The 21,096-nt window shown below is 49.5% G+C and overlaps 1 protein-coding gene across 1 annotated transcript in view; it reads left to right on the top strand.

The window, feature by feature from the left end:
• LOC120647693 (probable serine/threonine protein kinase IREH1) overlaps positions 1-20,273 on the top strand; it is a 38,465-nt gene extending 18,192 nt beyond the window's left edge. Inside the window, 7 exon segments of the mRNA XM_039924557.1 lie at positions 7,061-7,149; positions 8,984-9,035; positions 9,133-9,189; positions 9,292-9,459; positions 9,676-9,753; positions 19,336-19,386; positions 19,818-20,273. Coding sequence (XP_039780491.1) covers positions 7,061-7,149; positions 8,984-9,035; positions 9,133-9,189; positions 9,292-9,459; positions 9,676-9,753; positions 19,336-19,386; positions 19,818-20,273 — 951 coding nt within the window.
• The last annotated feature ends 823 nt before the right edge of the window (positions 20,274-21,096 follow it).

Below are 21,096 nucleotides of genomic sequence, written 5' to 3' on the forward strand. Positions count from 1 at the left end.
GATATAGGCCGACGGTTTGAATTTCGGAAGAAATTTTGATCGGCTCCCATTCACCCCCTCTCTGGTCGCCGGCTTCGGTCCCACAATTGGTATCAGAGCTTGGTTGAGGTTTTCAATACCTTAACCGGTTCGAAAACCACTCGACGACCATGGCGAGTCTTGGTAAGATCCCGGTGTTTTCCGGCGAGGACTATGCCTACTGGAAGGTTCACATGAGAGCCTTCCTGCAGAGCATGGGAGCCGAAGTCTGGGAGATTACCACGAACCACCTTTACGAGGTGTTTGCTGTTCAGACCACACCGCTTCAGGTGACCCAGCACGAGGCTAACGCCAAGGCCGTCAATGCCTTGTTCGCTGGCGTTTCTCGTGCGGAGTTCTCACGCGTCCAGGGTTTTCAGGAAGCCCACAAAATTTGGACGTGTCTTGAGAACTACCACGAGGGTACACCTCAGGTGAAGGCCAGACTGTTCGAGACTCACCGGCGTGAGTATGAGAACTTCACACAGGAGCCGGGTGAGAGCATTGACCTGATGTTCAGTCGTTTTCAGTCGATTGTGAACAAGGTCAATGCGAACAGATCTGCTGGTGCCCTTGAGTACACAGAGCACGAGAAGGCTCTCAAGTTGCTTTACGCACTTGACCGCTCTGTGTGGGATCTCAAGGTGAACACGATCATTGAGTCTGCAGGCTATGAGACTCTGACCGTGAACGAGCTTTTCAGCAAGCTCAAGGCCACAGAGGTGGATAACCAGACACGAGCCAAGCTCAATGGTGCCCCTCCTTCCAAGAGCGTCGCTCTTGTGACTGGCCCAGGTGGATCGAGCTCTAACGCTAACTCTGCTCTTGCCTTTTCTCTTGCCTCTTTGCCTTCTGTTTCAGATGAGCAGCTGGAGACGCTGGGCGACGACGACTTGTGCCTCCTCATCAGCAAGTTCCAGCACGTCTACCACAACAGGCAGAGAAAGAAGGACCCCGGGTGCTACAACTGCGGCGATCTGAACCACTTCGTCGCCGATTGCCCCAAGAAGTCCGGCGGTGGCCAGAACAACTCCTTCGACTACTACCGCCACCGCGACCGCGACGAGGGAGGCTCCAACAAGGAGCGTCGGCGCCACAAGCACCGCAGTCGTGACCGGGGAGGACGCTTCGACAAGGAGTCGCTCAAGAAGCGCTTCCAGTACAAGGCCAAGAAGTGGGAGAAGGCCTTCCTGGCGCAGCTCAGCGACCTCGACAAGAGCTCCAACACCGACCGCTCTTCTTCACCGACCTCCGACGACGACGACAAGAAGAAGAAGAAGTGGGACAAGGAAGCCACCGGCTTCATCGGCCTTTGCTTGGCGGCCGGTCGACGCAAGAGCTTCTGCACCATGGCGGGCGAAGCCAATGGTGCTCGTGCGTCTTCGGGTGGACATGCTACACCGACGCACTCCGGCTCTTCTCCTGGATCCGAGAGCGATTCAGAGGTAAACTCCACGATCGACCTGCTTGATACAGAGGTTAGGGAGTTGTACGCCACTCTCGACAACTAGAAGAGGCTCCTTAAGGAAGCAGCTAGAGAGCGTAGAAAGCTTAGGGCTGAGCTGGCTTGTGCTAGGGAGAAATCTAGTGAGGATGAGTGCGTTGGCTGCATATCTCACATGAATGATCTTGTTGCTCTCCGTGCCAAGCATGATGAGAACGTCGCGAACTTAGATATTGCTAAGACTTCGCTTTCTGACGTGTCTCACGAGCTAGCCAAGGCCAAGCATGAGCTTGAACTTGTCAAGGACGCTCCCATTGTTAGTGATGTGCTTGAATGCGATGAGTGTCCTATCTTTAAGTCTGATCTAGCTTCGTTGCCGTCTAAGTTTGCTACTGTTGTGTGCGAGCTAGAGGAGATGAAGTCTAGGCCAGTTTTGCTTGGCGCTTGTAAGCTTTGTCCCATGCTTAGGTCGGAGCTAGAGGAGAATAACGCTTTGATCAAGTCTTTTGGAAAGACTAAGGTCATAGAGTCTAGCCCACCTATTGACTGCTCTGTTTGCCCTGGTTTGATCTCTGATTTGGATAATCTTGCGATAGAGAAAGTCAATCTGGAGAATGAGAATACCTATCTTAGGGCGATTCTTAGTTGGGTTTCTGCTAGTGAGCCGCAGTTGGGCATGATGATCAAGCAGTTCAAGCGTGGTGATGGGTTTGGGGTCGGTTACACATACACGAAGTCAGACTTTGACAGGTTGTATGGTAAGATCGGCAAGGCTGCTGGAAACACTGCTAGCACGAGCATGCAACCTTCGCTTGTTGACCCCGCGGATGGTGTGCTTAAAGAACCACCGAAAGCACCTCCGCAGAAGCAGGTTTGGGTTCCAAAGCCCAATGCGCTGAGGAACCCCCTCGACACGCTCCCTGCTGCCACAGCCCAAGTTGCCCAGAAGAAGAGGGCTGCTCCTCCCCGTCCGCAGGCTAGGCCTCCACCTCCCAAGCGTGAGGTGAGGTACCACTGCGACTTCTGTGACAGGGAAGGTCACCTGGAGGAGTTTTGCTTCAGGAGGAAGCGGGCTGTGAGGAGAGAGCAGGAGAGACGGAACGCGGACATGTACTCTGCTCGGGTGCATGGTCCTTCTCGGCGTGGTGATAGGCGAGATGCTAGGGCGCGCCGTGTAGGTGGAGGTCAGGGAGACGGTGGTGATTACCGTGCTCCAGCGGGTGGTCGCTTTGCCGGCCGTGCTCCTGGTCGTTTTCAGTACGGCTATGGACCACAGGATCGAGGCTTTGGAGGAGGTTTTGAGACTCCACGCTTTCCTCGCGGTGGTGTTCGTCAGCCTCGCGGTAGACGGGACAGGGGATATGCTTTGCCTGACTTTGCTTACCCTTCTGTCGAGCAGATGGCTCGTCACTGGTTTGCTTCTCACTTTGCTAACCCCAGTGTCGAGACGTTTGCTCCTCCTTTGTCTCGATGGTCATGCAGGTTGGAGGCCTGGAGAACAAGTGCTCCATGGATCTTGGTCTTATGCAGGTTTGATCAAGACTTGATGGTTCTCCAAGGCTGATGGATAGTCCATGGTGGCTGTTGTATCCTATGTACATTTGAGTTTGCTCTTTGAGTTCTTTGTACACTTTCTGCTTGTGACTTGTTGTAGACTCTTTATCTCATACTTGCTCTGCTTGCTAGGTCTGTACTTGTGCTATGGTGGACTAGCCACTCTGTATGCTAGTTTTTGTGGTTTTCATATTGTCATGACTCTTGCTAGCTCAGGGTGTGTGCCTTGTTCAGTTCCCCTCATGCTTGTGTAGCGTGTACTCCTTAGGTCTGGTTGCTAGCTCAAGTATTTTTTTTCATATAGTCTTGCTGCCTTGGTTCATGTTGTTGAGTGCCTTTAGACTTTTCTAGGAATATCTTTCGTCTTGATATATTCTAGAGTGTCTTTTGGTATACTTTTGCATGTAGCTTGACTAACACCTAATCGTTTGCTTGAGTGTTGCTCTGGATTTTTGGAGTTTGCTATTTTCTTGTGTCCTAGCTTCTCTTGTGCTAGGTATCACTTGTTGAGGGGGAGCTCTACCTCAGGTGCCGATGATGATCCGGAGTTACTGCGCCGGCTGCAGTCTCCGGCCCCTTCTGCTTCGACTACATCAGCTCAGGAGGACGATCCAGTACCACTACTTCCATTTCGATCGTTCACCTCTACAAGAACCTGTTCGAGCAGAAGGTGGACCCGCTGAGGACGCAGGGGAGGTGACCTCGAGCTTGCTATGCTCTAGGTCCAGCGGGATCTTCATCGAGGTATGTGAGCGTTCGGCTTGTACGTTTTCCTCTCAGGATGGACTGGTGGTATTCTGATTGTTGCCTTTTCCATGGTACTCAGTTGGATTCATTGGTCTAGTTCTGTGTGTCTTTGAGCCGTTGTATTTGCTAAATTCTTCAGTTGCTTAGCTTTTGGCTTTTCCGTGTTTTTCTCTTAGTTTGGTAGTTGCATTGTGCATATGCATTGTACATGTTTGTATTTTGCATTGTCTCACTTGCACTAGCATTCTTGTATACATTGCTAATCTTCTAGTGCCTGCTAGTGTGAGTTGATAAACTTGATCATGTATAGCTTGCTCCATTGTGTATATGACATCATCTGAGTTAAGCTATTTTGATTTGAAAATCTGAAAACATGATCACCCTGTCTTGGCTACTAGCATGTTAGGGCGTGTTGATATGCTTTGCTATCTTATTCATGCTAGTGTGGCTTTTCGTTAAGCAATTCATACTTGAAATGATCTAAATCTGTTAAAATTGCTTGAACTGTTCTTAAATTGGATTGAAAAGATCCAGGTGGGATTGCTTGTCGCACTGATCGAGCTTTCGGGACGGCTCACTTTGCACTTGTGAGAACCCGGGCAAGGCTGTGCATGACTGAAACGAGTGCTTTAAGCTTCTGATTGTCTTTTGGCATAGGCTTGGCCTCGTTGCTAAGTAAAGCATGACAAGCTTTCAACCCTTGGCATTAAGAATTGATTGAGATAAATTTGTTTGAAAAAGGAATGTTGGCAACTTGTTTTGGCTGGTTTGGCTCACCTGTATGTGTTTGAGTAGCACTGCTTTCCATTTCCTACTTGTTAGTGCTAGATCATGGGTGATGCTTTTATTTCTCCTAAACTGAACTTGCCTAGCTCTAGACTGATTTGATATACCCTGTTGAGCTAGATGCAGGTCTGGTTTGTGGATGCACACGTGCTTGTGACTAGATGTTGCTCATATCTTTGTATCCCTGAATGCTTTCACTTACACCTCTTGCATTGCATTCATTACATAGCATCTGTTCAGGGGGAGTCTCTGCTTCAGGGGGACCTTTAGGTCTTTTTAGGCTTGATGTGTGCATGTGCCAACAAGGGGGAGAATTTTGAGAGAAGTGATCGAACAAGGGGGAGACTTGTTTGATTTTTGAAAAATTTGTTGTGCACAGGGCTTTGAGAGTGCATCATTTTGGGAGAGTTGCACTTGTGAGAGGGAAAAACTTTGCTTGGGGAGTTTCTGCTTTGGTTTTGGCTCCTAGTTTTCCTCGTTTTCCCTCTGCTTCTTGCATGACTGCGTCGAGCGTTACCTCTGTCTTTGAGGAGTCATGTTTTGGCTTTTGATCGATTGTGTCGAGCTTTTGCCCTTGTCTTAGGGGATCGGTCTTTGCTTGAGTAAGTGACTGTTCTTGCCTTTTTGAGCTTTTCGTCACTTGCTTGAGTTCTTCTCTTTCGTGCTTCTTTGTTCTTCTTTGGTTTCACTTCTCTTGGTTCGTTTGTGGTGTGTTGACAATGCACTCATCAAGGGGAAGATTGAGGAATGTTGAGTACTCTATCCTGCTTGTGATGAGTGAATTGTCAACCGTGCGGTGTGATCGTGCGCTTGGTCTTTGGATTGCAGGTACACGGGCGTCGAGTGTCGACGGGGAGCTGCCGTGGAGGTGCTGTGGCCGATGGACCGTGCGGTGGACGGCGGTGAAGGGCAGCCGGGACCGAAGCTCGGACCGGGCGGCAGCTGTGGCGTCCACTCCTGGATCGAGGGCGCAAGCGGCAACGGAAGGCGGGTTTCTTGGTTTGCGCCACAAAACCAAGGAGGCGGACGGCGGTTGAAGACGCCAAGTCGTGTAGGCACGGGCGTCGGTCTCGGGACTGACGGAGGTGACGGGCGTCGACGGCGTCTAGGGCCTCGCTGCGGGCGAGGAGGTGACGGGCGTCGGGCGGCATCTAGGGCCGTCAGAAGGCCGAGGCGGGAATGGCATCTAGGGCCACGGCGTGGAGGCGGGAATCTTCCAGCGCGTGAGGTTTTGGCGGTTTTCTCAAAACCGGCCATCAACCCGGGTTTCGCGGACCCTCCAAAACCGCGGACTGGATCTTCATCAAGACGGCGGCATCGCGGAGAAGACTTCGTTTCGAAGAAAGAACCTCGGCCGTCGGATGAGATCATGTACAGGGGGTGCTGCAGGCCAACCGGTCTGACCGGTCTCTGGCACCGGTCTGACCGGTCTAACCAACCGGTCTGACCGGTCCAGCGCACCGGTCTGACCGGTCCCGCGGGTATAAATACCCATTCACTTGTGTTAGGTTAAGAGCGGCTTTTGTAATCTGTTCGTGGACTCTCTGTTTCTCCAGGCCGCCGCCCCTGCGTCTCCCTCCCTCTGTTCCTCTCGTTTGAGTTGATTTTGTCCATGGATTGTTGAAACCTTGTAAGGGATTTGATTGGAAAAGGAGGCCCTATCCTCCTCGTGCCCTCTGGGCTTTTGATTCAATTCAATCCCCTGGTTTTGTGCCTTGTGCAATGGATTTTCGATTTCGTTTTTGGCACACTTGATTGAGAGGAGGCCTCGAGTTCTTTGCTGTGATTACTGTGCTCCCAACTCTGACCTAAACCCTCTGGAATCACTGGCGTGTTCGAATTCGAGTTCTTGAGTGTTTGAGAAAACCTCAATCCCTTTTGATCTCCCCCATAATTCTCATGTTTCGTTGATCTTTGGGACGGGATCTTTTGGGGATATGCTTACGGGGTAGGGGCGAAGCAATCCCCCAAGTTTCATCGGTTTTCGTGGTCGTTTGCTCAGGATTCACCGTTTGAATCCAATTTCTCGGGGGTTTTCTGGGTGCTACCGGTCAGACCGGTAGGCACGACCGGTCAGATCGGTCCAGCGCACCGGTCAGATCGGTCTAGGCAGATCAGTTCTGCAGTTTTCCCGATTCGCTTCCGTTTTGCTTCGTGGTTTCGCTCGCTCGTTCGAGGCCTTTTGTGTAGGTTTAGCTTTTCCATAGCTACTCCAAACTTTGGCCAGAACGCTTGAGGGCTTGGGTGATTTTCGCGATATAGACCGACGGTTTGAATTTCGGAAGAAATTTTGATCGGCTCCCATTCACCCCCTCTGGTCGCCGGCTTCGGTCCCACAAAAGGAGAGTACATGGGTACATATTGGCAAGGTCACGGTAGGGCTTATGGAAATATAGCTGCACCGAGATCCTTGCCTATCCTAATCAACCAAGGGACTTGGCCACTAAGTAAATGAACCTGCCCATATTACTATCCACGTACAGAGCCAAATGAACCTTGCTAACACTGCAGGCAATTTTTGACAGTATTTTGAATCGCAAAATACATTGGCCAGTTGTCCCAGAGAAGATGAGTTTCGAAGCACAAGATTTAATTGACAAGTAAGAAATGTTCAAAACCATTAGAGTGTTAAATTACTTCCGGCACAAGTTTGCATGCTATAGCTCCTTGAGTTCAAATGTTTATCTGCCGAATGATTTTGCCAGTATCGAGAAAAAGGTAGCATGGATTTCATAGCAGAAACAGTTGAGGGGCTAACAACTGTACTGCATTATTCTTTTCTGGGCACCATTCTTCACAATTATTGTTGCAATGCCAAGCATGAGATCCCTACATTGTTTTCTGAACGCGCAGGAGAGCTGTGTTGATTACAATAAGGAGAAGAAAATATACAAATATAAGCCTCAATCCCCTCCCCAAAAAGAATCAGTTACATTAGCCCTACATTACAACCAATGATGAATGATCCATCATTGTTAATTAACTATGCTATGCTTGCAAGAAAAAACTTTACTTCACCTCCCATATTTCAAGTATTAAATAAATGTGCAAGTAAAAACAAAAGGTTGATCAAAATCAACTGTCATTCAGATACTAACAATGAGCATCAGATTCTTAGCAATGTCATGCAGACTCCAAACAGTTTAAATGATTATTGAGGCCGATAGGATGTTGGGCACCTAGACTAGGGGCAAATCCAGACTAAGTGACTAACAGATCATTGGTGTCACCTTCATTGAAATATTGGGTCGTTTCATCTGGGTCGTTTCATCTGATGAGCAGTGCTGAAGTGTAACTTATACTCGATTTCAAAATTTGATTGCTGTCATCGGACAGCACACAGCAGCGCTTGTACAGCGGACTGGATTGACCGTGAACTAGGCGCTGCTATTGTACTCTTAAAAAGTTGACGCAGATCAACTTCATCAATTAGATTCTAACACTGAACGTCAGAATTATTGCTAAGAAAGAACATCAGATTCATAGTAGTGTCATGCAGATTCCAAATAATTCAAGTGATTTGAGGTCGATCAGGATCTGGGGCAATGCTATTGTAATATAATCGACTGATGGTCGGTATATTGGCAGCAGTTCAAGTAGGCCACTGCTTGAGCACAGCGTTCGGTTCGCATCACCGACGGGAAGGTCAGACTCCCTCAGCTGACTGAGGATCCTTACCTTCTTACCTTAGCGTAGGTGCGTCATTACAGAATTTAAGGGTTGATTGTGCACAAAAGTAAGATTTGACAAAAATGTAAAGTGCTGGAAATCAGATATAAATAAACCATAAGTAAATAGCCACCTAACAAAACTATCATAGTTTTCTCTAGGACTTTACGATCTAGGCACAATCCTTAACGGACCAACACATTTGCAAACGCGATTTTTGTGGTCAAATCTTTAAGAAAACAGGTTTTTAAGGTTTGTTGTCCTCTCTGGAGTATGCTTTGCAGCTCTGATACCAATCATGGCAGCCCTGCCTAAATTAATCCGGCTTAAGTGCGCTAACCATCACCGAAACGGTAACTAGGGTTAACACGCACTTAAAACGGAGTAATCCGGCAGTGCTGTCGTGTAAAATCCCGATTAAACCACTTGAAACAGGATCGACAAAGCAGATTCATAGTAGTGTCATGCAGATTCCAAATAATTCAAGTGATTTGAGGTCGATCAGGATCTGGGGGATCTGGGGCAATGCTATTGTAATGTATCCCTAAAACACTGCACTAGGCACAGTACCTTTAGTGTTATCTCTGTTCAGTTGTGTTCTTGGTTTAAATTATACTAGTTTGTTTCTCAGGGTATAACTTTTCATTAGCGACATGTGCTTGAAACCTTTATGTGTGATAATGATATAATTCTTTGAGCAAGTTAATTTCTAATATTGTTTGAGTAAACTTATTTGATAAATTGATAGTCAACAAATTGCTCCAGATTATTAACAGAAGATCCTCATCAACGTCTAGGAGCAAATGGTGCCTTTGAGGTAATCTTATGATACTATAAATCCTATATCATGCTATAATTTATTCAAATGTTTATGATATAGACATAAATGATGTTGGGAATCTTATTTTCTTTAGGTTAAACAACATCCTTTCTTTAAAGACATTAGCTGGGATACCCTTACTTGGCAGAAGGTGAGAAAGCCAGAAAGGGGTTATTTGTTACTTCATTTCTTCCAAGTTGTCCTGTGTCTCTTTCGTGTAGGCATGCTCGGGATAACACGAAACTGTTTGCAGACTGCCTTTGTCCCATCCTCAGAGAGTGCATTTGATGCCAGCCACTTCAGCAATCGTTGTTCTTGGAATCTGTCAGATGAAACCATATATAAAACATATGGCTTCGAGGATTCCAGTGATAATCGAAATAGAAGCAGTAGCTGTGCAAGCAAACGCCAAGATGGCACGGTATGAATAATTTTAAGTAGTAGAAGAAAGTAGAGGGAAAAGGATATATATATATATATATATATATATATATATATATATATATATATATATATATATATATATATATATATATATATATATAAAAGAGTACTGCACTACTGCATATGAATCGTTGACCTACCTTCATGTTCTTCAGTTGCTTTGCTTAATCGTTTTACAAATTGTGCAAATTAGGAAAATTGTTGCAGTGAGCTTAATGAGTTTGAATCTGACTCAGAAGTCAATTATTATTTCAGAAACTTCTCATTCAAGGTAAGCCTACAGCTTCACGGGACGTTTATTTTCCTTACTTTTTAACAATATTAAAGCACAGAAAGATGCATAATTGAATCATCATTGAGTAGCCTCTTTTTTCCTTTGTGTTGGTGTATATGTGAGCTCTTGTATAGAGGCTCATCTAGCGCCCCATGTATAGGAACTATATATCCCACCCTTCTAGAGTTTGGAGGAATACAAGCCATTATTCTCTCCTACATGGTATCATTAGCCTAGATCCTCTCTTCCCTATCCAGACGCCGCCGCCGCCTCCATGGCCGGCCGGCCGCCGGCGCCGCCGGACTTCCCTTCCCTCTCCTCCTTCCCTCCTCTCTCCCCTGCCGCCGGGCCGGCCTCTGGCGCTGCAGGCACGGGCCCCTCTGCTCCGGCTGCGGCTACCGCGGCCTCCCCTGGTCGCGGGCGCAGCGGGCGCGGACGCCCCTGCTGCCGCCCCTCCTCTGCTCCAGGGCGGGGCCGCCGCCGCCGACGCTGCTGCCGCCGCCCCCGCCACGGGCGCGGCCGGCGCGGGCCCGGCCGGCGCGGACGCAGCCGCCGCCGCCGCCCAGGCCACTGCTGATCTAGGTTGGTGGCCAAGCTGGCTTGCTGCCCCGCCTGGGCTCCCTCGCATTGAGCTGGGTGCGGGCGTGTGGCAGCCCTGCCTAAATTAATCCGGCTTAAGTGCGCTAACCATCACCGAAACGGTAACTAGGGTTAACACGCACTTAAAACAGAGTAATCCGGCAGTGCTGTCGGGTAAAATCCCGATTAAACCACTTGAAACAGGATCGACAAAGCAGTCCAGAGAATGCAACATTCCGCAAATTTTACAAAATAGAGTATGAAACTGAATCATTATTACAAACCGGGTTTGAATTTTACAAAAGAAAAAAATACAGAGTTCAGTGTGATGGAAAACGAACGATAGCCTAACGACGAAATAAGACGTCATGATGAAGCCCGTACATGACGTCATCCATATCCTCAGATGTGCCACCTGAAAAACAAGCCACAAGCAAGGCCGAGTATACTAATATTCAGCAAGGCTTACCCGACTAAGGGTATACTTAGCCCTTTATCTAGACATGCAAGGCTTTTGGCTTGAGGGGTTTGTTTGCCGAAAAGCGTCTAAAAATGAGTCCTTACTTTCTTCATTTTAGCTCAAGTTTAATGTAGCAAGCATTAACTAGGTTTGCACGAATATCTAGAACAAGCATGGTATATCAAATTAATCCTCCAAGAATAGCATCATCATTTCATCCTCATTTCAATTTCTTACTACGATGTGACAAAGAGATCAAGGCTCTCATATCCGCGAGTCACGGCGAATCGATCCGATATTATACCTTGCAAGGTGGACCTAACACACACGACCTGTGTAAGCCCCGTCGGACTATACAAGTCAACCATTTCCTATATGCACACCGAATAGCTGAACTGCCCTGCAACTCGGGACTGCTAGCCCCACCGTTACCTACAAAGGGTCAGCCATGAGTTTACCCACTAGCACCACTGGGAAGACAGTATCAAGTTCATACTACCAGTGTGCATATGGTACCGAGCTTACCGGTTTCGACTACCTCCTACTTTCGGCATGTGGTTAGTACTGTTCAATCCTCGATCAACACTGCCACAACAGATCGGTCCTCAATCGACACAGGCGGAGACGCACTTTCCATCCAATTCATATCCTTAGCCAAACTCATCTCCGCCCGATCTCCATTTTCTTTCCACATTGATTCATCCTCAATAACTTTTCCATAATCCAAAAAGTCCTAACTCTCGCGAGTGATAGAAAATCACTCGACTTCTATCGAGTCCTATTTAGCATGGCGGTACTAACGACCTACACATACTAGTAGATCAACTGAGGGAACCTAGGAATCATGCAACTAAGGTTCCAGTCAACTCCTGTAAACTTAAGTGCACAGATACATAATAGGAACATAATTTGGTATAGCATTTAAAATACTGGGATTGATGCACCGGGGCTTGCCTGGGATTAACATTTGGTCAGTGTTAGTTAAAGGACAGCTGCTCGGCGAGCATCTTCCTTCCGTCGTGCACATCGGGATCCATCCGTCCATCTTCTAGACGTCTCCACCATTCACCGTCTTCTGGCTCGGCTTCAATCGTCGTATTCTTCACGTGGTTCATCTATCGTACCTAAATAAAATGCAACAATGCATATGTATGAATGTAAAGTTTCGAGTTGTTTAGCGATTTAGATGTTATTATTTTTCCTTCACGATAAAGTTGTAGTCCAACATAAAGTGAGTTGGTATGGGAAACTTGTCAATTAATATTTCCTGGGCAGTCATTTATGGAGTATTAATTTTATCTATACTAACTCATAAAAGAGCTGGGTGTGTTGCTTTTCTTTTATATTGGAACAGAAAAATGCAGAAAAAGTGTTTTTCATCATATTAACACATGGAAAACAAGAGAAAACTATAACTAAAGCTAAAAGCATAGAATGGTGCTGATATTATTATGAGAGATGATTTACTGGGTCACTAGTGTGTAGTAAAATTTTCAGGTCATTTTATGTAACAAATAAATCATAAAAACTCATGAATCTATTACTACTAGTGTACAAAAACAAAACTCTAGGGTTAAAAAAAATGCAAGTTCTGGTAATGAAATTTTACCAGTAGGTTAGATTCCTTAAGATGAGCTTGTGGTAAAGTTTTCATAATTTATTGAGCTATACAGCAAGCATAGGAATTTAGATTCCTTTCCTAGGCATTTATCTAACTAAAAATCTACAGAGTAAACTACTTAGTTTCAGTGGCTAAAATTTTACAGACAAGTTCATGTACTGAAAACCAAGCTCTAGTAAAAATTATGAGATTTTTCTAATGAAGGAAACTAGGGCTTTTGATTTACAAAGTTTATTCATGAATAAATTAAAAGGACTAGTTATACTTTACTAAAAATTCCCAAAAATTTTCTATAGCATCTAGAAATGGTAAGTCTGTTGTAAAAATTTCAGCTTAATAAAACTAATATAAAGCCCTGTGGATTTAATTCTATTTAACATAGGCATAAACCAATATCTAATGAAACATATAGCTAGATTTGTCAAAATGTCCTCAAATTTTTACAGTGATCTATTCATATAGGGTGTAGCACACTGTCCAAAAATTAGCTAAATATCGTGGGTATAACTTGAGATACATACCAATGTGGATAAAACTAATATTTAATATAAAGATAAAAAAATTGGTCAAATGCAAAAGTGGATGTAACAAAAGTTGTAGATATGGGTGCAAGGATTTCGGAACAGTTGATTTTGTATTTTTCTGATTTTTCTACGATTTTCTACGAATTTTCAAAGTTTGCTGTTTGAAGTCCATGTACATTTTGCAAACTAGCCCCTGGAATTTTCATTTCTTTTAACTGGATGTCCCTGGTCGGACCAGGAACAGAGGAGCGGCGGCCGACCCTTTTCCGGCGAGCAGAGTCACCGGCGGTGGGGGCTAGGTTAGGGGAAATGGAGAGGAGTTCGAGCCGCACCTGTAGAGGGCCTTTGTGGGGGCTGGGGTGCTCGGAATTGGCGGCGCCGCGGAGAGCGGCGGACGGCGGCGGTCTGCTCCGGCGCAGCCGCGCTCCGGCGGCCATGGGTGGAGGTGGCTAGGCTTGGGAGCTCCATTGGGGCGAGGTGAAGCCGTTCCCGAGGTCGGTTGGAGCCAAGGGAGGGCGGAGGAGGGGTCTCCACGGAGAGGTAGGGGCGGCGGCGGCCCTGCTCACCGGCGGTAGCGTTCCGGCGTGGCTGGGCGACGGTGGCCAGGCCGAGGAGCTTCGGGTGGACGTGAGGAAAGTCGTGGTGCGCTCGATTTTGGCATAATGGGAGCGGAGGGTGGAGTTCCGCGGCGAGCTGAGCTCGGCGGCCATGGCGACAGCGACGACGAGGCTAGCTCGGGCGATGGGGAAGAGGGTTCGGCTCTGGACAAGGTGAAGCAGAGAGGAGAAATCAAATTTGGCTCACGAATGGATTGGGACGGCTTGAGCGGTGGGGAAGGCAACGACGCGACGATGCGGGACGGCACCGACGTCGAGACGGCAACGGCGCGAGCGGAGGATGGCGGGGCGCGTGTCGCGCGTAGGAGAAGCCAGGGCGAGCGGTTTTGGGCGATACCAGGGGCGCGCGAGGCGGATTTGGCCGGGGCGCGGTGCGTGGCCGGCCAGGTGGCCGACGCTGGCTCACCGGCGGCAAACGGCGTGAGGGAGGGAGAAAACAGAGGAAGAAGAGAGATGGAGTGAGGGCAGTTTCGTAAATAAAGCGAAGTTTAAAACTCCAGTTTGTAAACTCAATTTTTCTACTTCTACATGTCCTCAAATGAAAAACTTTTGAATACCAAACTTGCTCAAAATTTCGATATCTACAACTTTCGTTTTAGGCAAACGTTCATTTGAAACTTCGTTTGAAAGATATAAATTGAAACTTGAGTGCATCCGAAAAGGTCCTATATGCTTCGAAATTCAAATTTTTCTCCCATTTTTGTGTGGCGACTCGAAAAACTTTGAACACAAAAGTTGTTCGTCATTCGAAAACTTATAACATTGGTTTTGGTCAAAAATCCATTTAAGCAACGGTTTAAAATTTATTTTGAAAACCTATTTGTTACAATTTGAAAGATAATTTAAATGTTTAAAAACTGTGATTTGAAGAACTCGTCATTTCATGTGCAAAACTTCATTTTCTCACCTGTTTTCATATACGTATAGACACATATACACATGCATAATCAAACACACACATATATTATTTCTCGAAAGAAATGCATAATTTTAATTGCTCTTGTTTATTAGGCATGATTCTATGTTTAGTTTATTTTGCTTAGCATTTTAAAACTCTGGGATGTCACAGGGCGCGACCTGGCTTGCGGACGAGGGCGCGCCCCCCGCGGCCGGCGCGGGCCTGGCTGCCACTGCTGCTGCTACCCCCATGGGTGCGGTCGCCGCCGAGCTGCAGCGCTCGCACTCCAGCAGTAGCTGCGTGGCCCACCTCCTCCTTGGCGCGGACTGGCGATGCCCCCTGTGCTCGTGGCCGCGCCCGCGGCGCCTTTGCCCACGACGACCGCGCCCCTGCCCGCGCCCGCGACGGCCGCGCCGGCCATGGCATTCAGTATGCCCCCCGCGGACGCACCGTTCGCCGCCACCGCCTTTCGCAAGCAGCAGGCCGCCGCCGACACTACTACGGTCGACGCCGCTCTCGCCGCGGCCCTCCTCGCTGCCAAGTCCGAGGCTTCGGCAGCTCAGGAGCGGGCCCGCGCGGCTGCCGTCACTTGGGAGCGCGAGAAGCTCCATTTCCTTGTCCCGCCCATCATTCCCTTCACCGAGCACGGCGCTTCGTCCTCCCACCAGGCTTCGCCCTCTGGATCTAGACCCCGGATCGACCCGCCTGACCCCCTCCATGGTGCTCCTCTCACCGGCCAGACCGGGGGTGGGGAGGGGACGTGGTGGTGGTGCCCGAGGCACTCCGGACCCGACTCCGGCTCCCACTCCTGCTCCTGGCCCTGGAGGTACGCCCTGGCCATCCTTCAGCACCCCATGGCTAGGGCGCATCCCGATGTGGCCATTTTAGGGTCAGGGGGGCCTCGTCCTCAGCCCCAGCCGGCGGCCATGCTCGCCGCAGCTGCTCCCCTGTTCGCGCCGCTCTAGACCCCGTCCGCTCCACCCAGCCAGCAGCCGACTTGGCCTGGGGGTGGGACTAGGCCGCACTGGCGCAGTCCTTCAGCGCCATGGGGCGGACGCCGCCGGTCTGCACCGAGTGGATCGCCGACTCGGGTGCCTCCTTCCACACCACCCCACATGCCGGTATCCTCTCTTCTGTCTGACCCCCACACTCCTCTTGTCCTTCTTCCATCATGGTTGGTAAGGGGTCTTGCCTTCCTGTTACTGCCGTGGGTTCTACTCCTGGTTCCTTTCGTCTTCCCAATGTCCTTATTGCTCCTCAGATGGTTCATAACTTTCTTTCCATTCGTCAGTTTACAGCTGACAATTCTTGTTCCATCGAGTTTGATTCATCTGGCCTCACTGTAAAGGATTCGGCCTCTCGCCGTCCACTACTCCAGTGTGACAGCACGGGGCCCCTTTACACCCTTCGCCTTCCTTCTTCCGCTGCACCACTCTCGCCTTCTTCTTCGCCCTGGCCGTCTTGGTCTGTCGCTTTTGCCGCGACGCCATCTTCCACCACCTGGCACCGCCATCTTGGTCACCCTGGCCGCGACGTTCTGGCTCAGCTCAGTCGTAGTACCGATGTTCCTAGTACTATGGCTCCTGCTGAGCCCCTTTGCCATGCGTGCCAGCTCGGTTGTCATGTTCGGCTCCCTTTTTCTTCTTCTTCGCATGCGACGCATGCATTTGATCTTGTTCACTATGACCTGTGGACCTCTCCTGTTCTTAGCTTTTCTGGCTATAAGTATTATCTGGTGGTGGTCGATGATTTTTGCACTACTCTTGGACGTTTCTTTTGTGCGCCAAGTCTAAGATCTTTCCCACCCTCCTCCACTTCTTTGCCTGGGTGTCCACTCAGTTCGGTCTCACCGTTAAGGCCGTCCAGTGTGACAATGGGCGTGAGTTCGATAACTCCACCTCCCGTTCCTTCTTCCTCTCTCGGGGTGTTCTGCTGCGTATGTCTTGTCTGTATACCTCTCCTCAGAATGACAAGGCTGAGTGGGTGATTCGCACGACGAATGACGTCGTGCGCACCCTTCTGATCCAGGCCTCTCTGCCCTCACACTTCTGGGCTGAGAGCGTCCACACCGCCACATACTTGCTCAACCGTCTTCTGTCCTCTGCTTCTCCTGCTCCCACCCCACACCACGCTCTTTTCGGTACCATTCCTCGCTACGACCACCTTCGGGTCTTCGGGTGTGCGTGTTACCCTAACACCTCCGCCACTGCTCCTCACAAACTGGCGCCCTACTCGACTCGGTGTGTGTTCCTTGGTTATTCCCCTGACCACAAGGGGTACCGATGCTTTGACCTCACCTCTCGTCGCGTCCTGATCTCCCGACACGTCGTCTTTGACGAGTCGGATTTCCCCTACTCCACCTCCTCCACACCTTCTCCTGACCCCGAGCTGGAGTCCCTCTTTCCGACTGACCCGGTGGTTCAACCACCTTTACCTGTCTTTCCTTTCCCTGCAGGTTTTCCCGGCACACCGACACCGCTTCCGGTGATCAGGACCTGCGCTGTACGCTCAGCCGGTGCAGGTGTACCAGCGTTATCCGGCGCCGACTCCGGCGCCGCCGCGGTACGCTCAGCTGGTGCAGATGTACCGGCGTCATTCGGCTCCTCTGGCTCCGGAGGCTCCTCTGACGCCTACACCGGAGTCGTCGCCGCCGCCATCTACACCGGAGCTGCCGCCGCCTCCGCCTCCGCCGACTCGCTCTCGAGTCGAGCCGGAAGTGTACCACCCGCCAGTCGTCCACCGGGATCCTCGGCATATTCATCCCATGGTGACTCGACGGATGGCGTCTCAGGCCGCGACTCTCTCCGCCACCGAGGGAGAGCCGCGGATCTCTCTGGTACCCTCCTCTGTCCGCGACACCTTGGCGGATCCTCACTGGCGTCGCGCGATGGAAGAGGAGTGTGCGGCTCTTCTCGCCAACAAGACATGAGACCTCGTGCCGCGTCCGTCTAGTTACAATGTGGTGACTGGCAAGTGGATCTGGACGCATAAGCATCGGGCTGACGGCACACTGGAGCGCTACAAGGCTCGCTAGGTTCTCCGGGGGTTCACCCAGCGGCCTGGTGTGGACTATGATGAGACCTTCAGTCTAGTAGTGAATCCTGCTACTGTGCGTATGGTCCTTTCACTCGCACTCTCTCGCTCCTGGCCTGTGCACCAGCTGGATGTGAAGAATGCCTTTCTTCACGGCACTCTGTCAGAGACAGTGTACTGCTCTCAGCCAGCGGGATTTGTGGACTCGAGTCATCCGGATATGGTCTGCCGGCTCAACAAGTCCCTCTATGGTCTGAAGTAGGCTCCTCGGGCTTGGTACTCTCGGTTCGCCATTTTCTTGCTGACTTTGGGATTCACCGAGGCCAAGACTGACACTTCTCTGTTCATCTACCGCCGTGGGGATGAGACTGCCTACCTGCTGCTCTAAGTTGATGATATTGTGCTCACCACCTTCAGTCAGCAGTTGCTTGAGCGCGTCATCTCCTCTCTGCAGCAAGAGTTTGCTATGAAGGATCTTGGTCAGCTCCACCACTTCTTGGGCGTTATTGTTGAGACTCGCATGTCTGGCCTGTTCCTTCACCAGCGGCAGTATGCACTCGACATTCTGGAGCGGACTGGGATGACTGATTGCAAGCCATGCTCCACTCCTGTCGATACTCAAGCAAAGCTATCTGCTGATCTGGGTGATCCCGTGGCTGATCCTACTGCCTACCGGAGCCTTGCCGGTGCCTTGCAGTATCTGAACTTCACCCGACCGGATCTCACCTATGTCGTTCAGCAGGTATGCCTTCACATGCATAATCCCCGGGAGTCTCACCTGGCTGCACTGAAGCGTCTCCTCCGCTACGTCCGTGGTACCGTTGGCTTCGGCTTGGTTCTTCACCGCTCTCCCACCTCTGAGCTGGTGGTCTACACTAACGCTGACTGGGCTGGCTGCCCGGACACTCGCCGCTCCACTTCCGGCTATGCCGTCTTCCTGGGCGACAACCTGGTCTCCTGGTCGTCCAAGCGGCAGCCGGTTGTCTCCCGCTCCAGTGCTGAGGATGAGTACCGGGCTGTCGCTAACGGCGTGGTGGAGGCGTCCTGGCTCCGACAGCTCTTGGCAGAGCTCCACAGCCCACTCGCCAAGAGCACGCTCGTCTACTACGACAACATCAATGCCGTGTACCTCTCCACCAACCTCGTTCATCATCAGCGGACGAAGCATGTGGAGATCGACTTACACTTCGTGCGCGACAGGGTCGCCGTCGGCGATGTTCGGGTACTCCATGTCCCGACCACCTCCCAATTTGCTGACATCTTTACCAAGGGACTACCCTCCTCGACCTTCTCGGAGTTTCGCTCCAGTCTCAACGTAGCATGTGGCTAGTTGTGGCTGCGGGGGGTATTTACCCTTTGTACTTTCTTCTTGTCCAGTCTTGAACACCGCTGCGACGGTAGTTCAGACTGCGGGGGGTGTGGGCTTTCTTGGTGTCCAGTCTTGAACACCGCTGCGCCGGTAGTTCAGACTACGGGGGGGTGTTGGTGTATATGTGAGTCCTTGTATAGAGGCCCATGTATAGAAACTATATATCCCACCCTTCTAGGGTTTGGAGGAATACAAAACATTATTTTCTCCTACACTTTGAAACAAATAGATTAGACCTGTTCTTTTCACTTTGCGGATGCCCAAGTTTATCCACATTTTGTTCACTTCCTCAGTTCCTCTATATATCTCCTCAGTAATATGCAATCAATATCTGCACAACTGAAGTAGTAAAAATCATCTTATGTACTATTAGTGTGATCATAGTACCAGAGAGCCAGGTGTCAAAGGTGTCCATCATCCGATGCTAGAGACGAGTAATTTGCCTAAAATTTACACACTATTCTAACTTTTGCTGCAGAATCTATCACAGCTTGCCTCCATCAATTATGATTTGCTCACTAAAGGTTTGGCGGATGGTCCTACGAAATCTGATACATAGCTATCAATCTAAATCTCGGTTGATTCATTCCAAGTAATAAAAAAGTTTACAAGGTGATTTGTGATTCAAATCATGTACATCCAAGTGTATTAGCTGCACCATTTTGGCAATTTCTCTCTTTCATTTAGTATAATGTCGTCTCATTAAGTAGTAATTGCCGATTTTGCAGATAAATGTGACGCCTGGTCTCTGTTTCCTGTTGAGGATGTTCCTACATATATAGTGGATCGAGAACAGTTATTCTTTTACCGTGTTTTCACAACAGTTGCCATGTCATTAATGAACCCTTAGGCTCCGTTTGGATGTCGATATTGGAGCCATTGGCACTTAATTAGTTTCAATGCCAAATCAGAATAGTATTGTTATTGGGTTACAATACCAAAGTCATTGTTTGGATGCAGATGAAATTGCTAGATGGAATCAAGGAGCAAGGCAGGACGGGGGCGGCACAAGTCGTCGGGGGGAGGGAGGACGGGGCGGCGCGGCCCACCAAGGGAGGGAGGATGGGGGCGGCGCGGCCCGCCGGCGTAGCGGGGAGGGGGAGGGTGGCACGCCTCACCGGCGGAGGGAGCAGAGGGCGGCGCGGCTCACCGGACGGGAAGAAGAAGAGGAAGGTCGCGGCGACGGAGATGGAGGGCCGCGGCGGCGGAGATGGAGGACCGCGGCGGCGAGAGATGGTGGAGGGAAGGAACAGGCGGCACAGCTCACCGGCGGCGGGAGCAGAGGGCGGCGCGCCTCACCGGCGGAGGGAGCAGAGGGCGGCGCGGCCTCAACGGCGGAGGGAGGAGAGGGCGGCGCGGCTTGCTGGACTCACCGCCGCTGGTGGAGGGAATGGCGACGGCTATGGCGGGGTCTGAGCGATTCCTCCCAATACGGAGGGGCATGGCTCGGTTTTGATGAAGGGCTATTTTAGCTGTCGATCGATTCCGTGGTATTGGCTCCTCAATACCAAATCTCAATTCCCCGGACATCCAAACAGCGGTATTCATCGTATGCAATTCCAATTCTCAATTCCGACCTCCAATGCCAACATCCAAACGTACCTTACCAAAATTTGGCATGAGACACGTCACACGTACGGGCCCTTTTTCCCCCTTGTTGTTTTGCTACAATCCAACCCATTACCAACCTTGAAGATAGTTTAAAAACAATTAACTTCTCACATAAATCTTGTGTTTTTTAATGGGATATTCGTTTGCATGCTACCTTTTAATAAAGCAAATAAAAAAGTTTTTACTTCTCCTTGCATTCTCTGGTCTGCCCCTCTATCCCCACTGGAGATGCAGTTGTAAACGCCACTGAAATGATTATTTTTCAATGAGGGACATTATTTTTATAACTGACTCCATGGTTATGCAAGAACTGGACATTTCTTTTGTACTCTGAGACAATTTAGCTCAAAAAAAAAAGTTCTCCTATGCTCTACACACCACCGGTCTAGAAAGTTTTCTTTTCTTTTGTATTCCTAGAATATCCTTTTTTTTTAATGCATGGAACATGTTTCCTTCTCCTATGCTCCAAACTATTAGACGAGTGGATCACGTCACACTGACAGTATGGGACTTCGGTGGGCGCTGATCCCATACAATGTTTTTGAATCAATTTTTTTTGATAATTTTGTTTGCCTTCGTAGGCTTTTGTTAGGCGGCTCCATTCATGGGTTTTTATATTTTTACCATT

The sequence above is a fragment of the Panicum virgatum genome, chromosome 9K, assembly GCF_016808335.1.
Source record: "Panicum virgatum strain AP13 chromosome 9K, P.virgatum_v5, whole genome shotgun sequence".
Classification (NCBI taxonomy): Eukaryota; Viridiplantae; Streptophyta; class Magnoliopsida; order Poales; family Poaceae; genus Panicum; species Panicum virgatum.